The 7,976-nt window shown below is 36.7% G+C and overlaps 1 protein-coding gene across 1 annotated transcript in view; it reads right to left on the reverse strand.

Moving 5' to 3' along the window:
• The window catches only part of LOC107743966 (wiskott-Aldrich syndrome protein family member 2-like), a 16,154-nt gene that overhangs the window by 188 nt on the left and 7,990 nt on the right, over positions 1 to 7,976 (reverse strand). The window contains exons 2-6 of the mRNA XM_016557429.1: positions 4,713 to 4,894; positions 3,028 to 3,195; positions 1,330 to 1,524; positions 587 to 660; positions 1 to 494 (exon numbers count right to left, since the gene is read on the reverse strand). The exon at positions 1 to 494 is cut by the window's left edge and continues 188 nt beyond it. Of these exons, the coding sequence (XP_016412915.1) occupies positions 1 to 494; positions 587 to 660; positions 1,330 to 1,524; positions 3,028 to 3,195; positions 4,713 to 4,894 (1,113 nt within the window). The remainder of the gene's footprint in view (positions 495 to 586; positions 661 to 1,329; positions 1,525 to 3,027; positions 3,196 to 4,712; positions 4,895 to 7,976) is intronic.

Raw genomic sequence — 7,976 nt, forward strand, 5'->3', positions numbered from 1 at the left:
GGGGTGGGGGCAGTGATGACCCACTGTAAGAGCCAGGAGGAGGAGGAGGTGGAGGAGGAGCATCCGTCTTGCCCTGAATGTGAGGTGGAGGAGGTGGGACAGGGACATTGCCTGGACGAGGTGGAGGAGGAGGTGGAATAGCCATGTTACCAGCAGGAGGTGGAGGAGGAGGTGGGGGTGGAGGGTTTGCTGAAGTTAATGAGGTATTTTGGACAGGTGGAGGTGGTGGAGGGGGAACCAAAGAATCTCCATACACAAAACTAGGTGGAGGAGGAGAGGGAGGAGGAGGTGGGGGTGGAGCGTCTCCCATCTCATCATCTGGGAGAGGTGGAGGAGGCAGCATGGACAGGTCGGGATAGGCTGGTAGAGACGGGGAACGGTCAGACATGAGTGAAGGAGGCGGTGAGGCTGGAGAGAGGTCAGGTGGAGCAGAGGCGCTAGAACCCACCCAGTCAGGCACTGATGGAGGAGGAACTGCGATACCCAAAAAAGACCTGAAAGCACAGCAACAACAAGTGGGTTAATCAAAAACATTTTTAACTACATCTATCTGAATATAAACAGCAAAAGCCTTTTTATTACAAACCAGTTGAAGGTGCTGGTCTCCTGTGTGCCAAGCTGTACAGACACAGAGTCCTCATTGTCTGTTTTTGGCTCTTCCTTCGGTGTCACAACATAATAAATTCAAATAAATATATGAAATCAGTAGGGGTTTTAGGCTGAAAATACTGTATAGTGCAAATCATTTAAATTAGTAAATTAAGCTCTTATCTTATAAATATGAGTAAACTTATAACTACTGATGAAAAACAGTAAAAAGGACATTGGCAGCTAGATTTGTTTTAACTTATTTTGCTTGTGATAAATTTATGATTCTTTAAAATGGAATAAGTACATGCAAGTACACAATTCACATGTTATAAAAAATACATTTCTTAGTGTGAGATATAAATTATACTTAAAATACTTTTTAAATTATATGTATTCATAAATACTTTTTATACCAGTAAATACTATATATTTCATTTCAAATGTTTCGGATAGGTATGTTTTCTGTAATATTTCCTAACAATTTAAAATAGCTCTTTTACAAAACTTACTGATCCCAAATGTTTGAATGGTTGTATATAATATATAATACAATATTATATAAAATACAGAATGCTATGTATTTTTTAGGTCTAATGCAAACATTAGATCACATATTGTTTAATATTATTTATAAAACATACTGTATCTACTGTAATTTACTTTTAATTTAACCACAACAAGTGAAAAAACAGCAGTGTAAATAAAAAGTATTATGTATTTGCAGATATATTTGCTCACAGTTTTGCTGCCTTCCCAGTGGCTGTGGCCCAGTTTGTCCAAGCGGGTGTAGGATATGGGAACCCGTCTGTATGCACGAGACGGCTCCAGGCCACTCGCTGGGGGAACCACCTTCTGAGTCCGGGGAACTTTTGACTGTTTGGTCAGCACGCCGATCTCTTTCCGGGCTAGTTTCTCCTTGTACATGCCAACTGTCTGAATGTGAATATTGACATTAGGAGGTTATTTTACCCATTTACAACTTTGACAAAATTATAATATACAGTATGTCTATTAAAGGAATAGTTTACCAAAAATGAAAATTTGCTAAAAATGTAACAAATGTAGCAGTACATCACTTGCTCACCGATGGATTCTCTGCAGTGAATGGGTGCCGTCAGAATGAGAGTCCAAACAGCTGATAAAATCATCACAATAATCCACAAATACTCCGGTCCATCAATTATGCCCCGTTTACACTAGTGCGTTTTCGTTTTAAAACGCATAACTTTTGCTACGGTTACGCCTGTCGTTTACACTACTCTTGCGTTTTCGAGGTCGAAAACGGAGACTTTTGAAAACGCTGCAGACCCCGTTTTAACTCCGGGGTTGCGTTAACGGACCAAAATGGAGACTTTTGAAAACGCTGCAGACCCCGTTTTAACTCCGGGGTTGCGTTAACGGACCAAAATGGAGACTTTTGAAAACTATGGCTTGGCTGCCCTCATTCGCTTTGCGTATCCTTGGCGACCGTGTAAACAGTAACATCATGCTCATTGTTGTGCCCATAGACATAATAAATATTGTTGAATATGAAGCATCGTAATTAATTAACTGTAGCAGCGTCTCATCCCGCGCTCGAGGAGAATAATTGTAGACGGGTGTTATTTGCACACGCACCAGCAGGTGGCTCACGTGAGTCAACAGAACCAGGAACTATGATGAAGCAGCTCGAAATACAGCATTATGTCAAAAAACTCATTTAATTTTAAATGAAACAAATGTAATCCTGCTAGTATTCCCACTTTTTACAAAATGTAACTTTAATCCGATTACTTTTTTTTGATGCAACTGTAACGGATTACAGTTACTAGATTAAGTAACCTGATTACGTAACGCTGTTACATGTATTCCGTTACTCCCCAAGCCTATATATATATATATATCTTTAGGACTGTTTTGGTCTGTTTTTACTTGTAAACGGTGCTTGATCTGTGCATATTTCTCTCCTGATTCAAACAAGACTTTTTCACTGAAGAAAGCAATATTATGGATAGAAGACTCAAGCAAAGGAGCAAAGGTTTGAAGGTAACAATATCTTATTGATGGATTTGTTTATGACAAACACGCAGTTTTTTGCTTTACAATATGTTAATTGATGGACTGGAGTGGTGTGGATTACTTGTGGATTATTGTGATGTTTTTATCAGCTGTTTGGACTCTCATTCTGACGGCACCCATTCACTGCAGAGGATCCATTGATGAGCAAGTGATGTAATGCTACATTTCTCCAAATTTATTCTGATGAAGAAACAAACTCATCTTCATCTTGGATGGCATGTTCAGCAAATATTCCTTTTTGGGTGATCTATTCTTTTATTCAGAAGCACCAACAATTATTTAATATTTCCAGCACTGTCCTGACTTGCCATTAGTAATGACTGGCATTGTATTTCAAGAGATTCTGGTGCTTTCCGTTAAGTGATAAGCGGAGCTCACCAGAGTCAGCAAGTTGACGGAGGACTCAATCTGATTTAGCTGAACCGTCTGAGCATCTAAGATTTTCAGCACAGATGTGGCCAGATTGTTTATCTGGTATGTGACACTGGCCAGGGCCTGCGTGGTGAGAGCTTTGGACTCTTCAATGACACTTCTCGTGTCCTCCACCTAAAGTTAAAAAAAATAATCATTTTCAATATTCAAACTCTTCTATAAAGGTTTTTATGAATAACAACAGACTGAAAGAACTCTGGACTCCACAGTCCTGGCCTGTGAACTTGATCTAATCAAGTTCTAATCATTTTTATACTATTTTACCGATGTCCTTGCTACATTTCTGAGCCTTGCTCGTGTTAGGACCCTTGCTGTCTATGGAGGGTCAGAGAGCTCTCGGATTTCAGCAAAAATATCTTAATTTGTGTTTCGAAGATGGATGAAGGTCTTGCGGGTTTGGAACGACATGAGGGTGAGTAATTAATGACAGAATTTTCATTTTTGGGTGAACTATCCCTGTAAAATTACTGTTTTCTACTGTAATGTATTTTAAAATGTAATTTATTCCTCTGATCAAAGCTGAATTTTCAGCAACATTACTCCAGTCTTCAGTGTCACACGATCCTTCAGAAATCATTCTAATTTGCTGATTTGTGCTCAATAAACATTTTATTATTATTATTGAAAACAGTTGTGCTCTTTTTATAATCTTGTAGAAACAGTTTTAGGATTCTGTGATAAATAGAAAGTTCAAAAGAACAGCATTTATGTGTAATAGAATTTTTATGTAACATTATAAATGTCTGTACTGTCACTTATGACAGTGAGTTGCTGAGTATTACTGTCTTAAAAAAAGATTAACCCTTTAACTTTTAAATGATAGTGTATAAATATAATGCTGAATATACTACTGAATATTATCATTAATGATAAAGACCTACAGATGATATTATATGGATATACAAACTAACGTGCTGCATTCAGTATAACAGACCTCCAGGATACAGAGATGGATTCCTAGATAAACATGTTAAGAAAGGTTTTCATGGAGTTCTAGGAATACATACCACAGCCTTGTTTAGGCATGTAAGCCGTCAGTACAGACAGCACAAAGCTGACTGAAAAGACTGGAATAGAGTACAGCCTGAAGAAAGGTTTCAACAATCCATGTGAATAACTCATAATATAAATGGAGCTGTGAAATGAATTTCACTTTTAGTGTGATGCATGTATGACTTTTGCAAATGTAATAAAATTCAGTTATTAAATCCAGTTCAAATAGTTAAAGGAAGCAAGTATGTCATCACTAGAATACTTACAATGTTGTACTTTTTTTTTAATCAGTACCTACATACTATATATGTTTAGGCCTAATGTAAACATAGAGAACACACAATATCCAGGAAGATCTATAAAATAAGAATTTGGAAAAAATCAAACATATTACTGCAAATTAAATGTATAGAAAAACTAAAAATGGCTCACATTGAGGTATTTGCTGTATGTCATCACTAGAATACTTACAATGTTGTACTTTTTTTTTTTATCAGTACCTACATACTATATATGTTTAGGTCTAATGTAAACATAGAGAACACACAATATCCAGGAAGATCTATAAAATAAGAATTTGGAAAAAATGAAACATATTACTGCAAATTAAATGTATAGAAAAACTAAAAATGGCTCACATTGAGGTATTTGCTCTGACAGTAATCGGCCACCTTGTGCAGATTGCTGTGGTTGTCCAGAAGAGCTTTTCTTGCGGTCGGAGCCTCTTGCAGGATTTTGTCTATGCCTTCTTTACAGCTGTTGTCTCTCATTGTGCAGGTCTGCAGTATAAGCTGCTGAATGCTGCTCCTCTCCACTGACTCTGGTAAGACTCAACTAAGCAGGACTAGAGAGCGACTGCAGTGAAGATGACAGGCACAAACATGCTGGGAGAGTGGGTGTGTTTGTATAGCATTTCTCAGTGATCTTCAGTGCAGACATAGACTTCATGAATGAACAGAGTCATGTTTACAGGATATGATGAACTATCCATCTGTCTGTCTGTCTGTCTCCATATCTCTATACCTGCCTGTCTGTCTACCTGTCTATCTACACTCTAAAAAATGCTGGGTTGTTTCAACCCAACTTTGGGTCAAATATGGACTAACCCAACGTTTGGTTTAAAACTTTAATTTAAAAATTTAACCCAACAGCTGGGTTAGTCCATATTTGACCCAACATTGGGTTGAAACAACCCAGCATTTTTTAGAGTGTACTATCTGTTTGTCATCTATCGATCTTTCTGTCTGTCTATCTATACACTATCTGTCTGTCTGTCTCTCTCTCCATCCATCCAGTATCTATCTATCTATCTACACTCTTAAAAATAAAGGTGCTTCAAAAGGTTCTTCAAACGATGCCATAGAAGAACCATTTTTGGTTCCACAAATGTGCAATGTTTTGTTAAATTTACACTGCTTTTTGTGCTGTTTTTGGAGCTAGACATCCCCTGGTCACCATTTGCTTTTAGGGAAAGAAAAGTGTCAGCATTCTTTAGTAAATAATGGCAGAATTTATTTTTGGGGGAACGTCTTTAAATGGCATTTCACTATAAAATATTTCTTTCTTTCTTTCTTTATGTGAACTATTAAAAATTGTTTACAATTTTTAAAAGCCATCCCTTGAACTATCCCTTTAAAAGAGAGAGAGAAAAATATAATTAATGTCATGGTCAGGCCACAAGAGGCCAGAATACAGCTAACGAAGTACGAGTGAAACATTCAATATTTCCCTTCTTTGACAGGTTGTCACGTGCATTAAAATACATTTGTGCCTGATAATAGCTAATTTAACAATGTTCTAGTGAGTAACATCAAAGTCGGTCCAGGAAACCAAATATTAAATATTTAACCATGCTATTAAACAGTAACCCGTTACATGACCATAAAACTAGTAATTCCTCAGTAAATGGACTTTTTCCGGTGATACAACACAGAGAATTGTCTATCGGATACTTTTGAGGTTATTATATTGCTCTTAATGCTCCATCACTGTGAGCTGTGCATTTTAACGATGTCTCTGATAGGAACAGCTCTTGCCCTTATGAACTGAGGCCGGATAGATTAGCCATCATATTTTGTCCCTGTGATTGGTTTTAATGAGCAAAGTCTGTGTGCAAATGGGGTTAAATGATAATTGGTTATTATTATCGCTTATCTGCATGCCAGTTACGTTTGTACCACAAAGGCAAATACTGTCATTTTCCATGCATGCAAAGCACTTTTTATGCTGTGTAAAGAGCATATCAGCTTCCCATCTGCATATTCGCTATATACAGAAATGATATATTTCTAATGTTGGGAGAGTTCAATGAAAAAAAAGACAGCCATCCTGCAACAATATTGCCTTTGTTTGGAAAAGGCCCTTCAAGGGTGCTGCAAAACGATCCGTCTGACCTTTAAGCTTACATTTGGGAGTAAAATTTAGTTGTATAAAACAGTGCAGCAGAAACATAAATGTAACATAACATAAGCAAAGAAACTGAGTATAAACTTTTGAATTAGTCACATAGACTGTTGTTAGAGAAATTTTGTGGGTGTAGGAGTGACAAATAACGTATTTCTTACCTAAATATGATAATATTTTTTACTGATTTCACTGACTTTTTTAAATATATATCTCTGAAATATATGATTGTATTCTTGAAAACAATCTTTTATTGTATTACTGAATAAGATATTAGTTAATTATCAAAGAAAAAATAATAGCCATAATATGGACCACTGTATAAGTGATTTCCTTCTAACATTGCTGATTTCACCATTAACTGTTCACCTGAACAGTTTATGTTGTTGTATGTGGTATCTTTGTAATCCTTGACCGCCAAAACATAGGGGTAGACATCACCTTTTCTGTGTTATCACGTTTGGTTCAGGAGATATGACACAACATAGATAATTTGGTTATGGCGGAAAGTAAAATGGTTGCCATGGCTACCACAAGGTGTTTTTGCGATGGCTCCATTTCTGAAAATGTTCTGGGCCACAAACTGAAATCTTATTTTCTTATTGGCTTTTTAAACGCTGTATGTTAAATTATCTTTTGAGTTTACTGTTATTCTATTTACTGTTTTTTATATGTACAGCACTATGGTCAACTGCTGTTGTGTTTATCGGTGCTTAATAAATACAAATACCTGAGGGAAGATGTCTTTCACTATTGTATTTAATGTTGTTAAATAGAGAAACAAAATTATAAATTTTTTAAATGTCTATAACTTCTAGCGCATTATAAGAAGAGCAGGAAGAAGCCCTTTCAGTTGTGAGTGATATTTAATTTTATTTGCTGCTAGAGATTACAGTTTATAAAGTTAAATAAGGATATTTTTCTTACACAAATGCATCAGTTCACTTCAGAAAGCCTTTATTAACCCCCCGGAGCCGTATGAAATACTTTTTATGATGTATGGATACAGATTTTTGGACTTTAAAATCTTAAACCCCATTCACTGCAATTGGAAATCTTAGAAAAGCCAGGACATTTTTTAATATAACTCCAATTGTATTTGTCCGAAAGAAGAAAGTCATATACACCTAAGGCTTGAGGGTGAGTAAATTGGGGTCATTTACATTTTTTGGGTGAGCTATCCCTTTAAAGGGTCCCTGAAATGCCTTGAAACATGCAGCGTTATTCTATGTGGTGACTTAATTTCAACTGAAACAGGAAGACAGCAGGACGGGACATATCGAGCAGCCACGCCCCCTTTTAACAATAGCCAATAGCGTTTTGTTTATATCTGTTTGGGCCAGAGCCGTTGAGCTCGGTAAAGCCGCATTTGACAGCCACAGTCTAATAGATTACCCCCTAGATTCAATATGAAACTCTTACAAAAACAAAATAGTGATCATAATCATGCTGAGGCTGTGTAGTTTTACAAGTGATTAATATGCATATATTAAACTCGT

Source organism: Sinocyclocheilus rhinocerous, unplaced genomic scaffold, assembly GCF_001515625.1.
Source record: "Sinocyclocheilus rhinocerous isolate Xijiao unplaced genomic scaffold, SAMN03320098_v1.1 scaffold2572, whole genome shotgun sequence".
Classification (NCBI taxonomy): Eukaryota; Metazoa; Chordata; class Actinopteri; order Cypriniformes; family Cyprinidae; genus Sinocyclocheilus; species Sinocyclocheilus rhinocerous.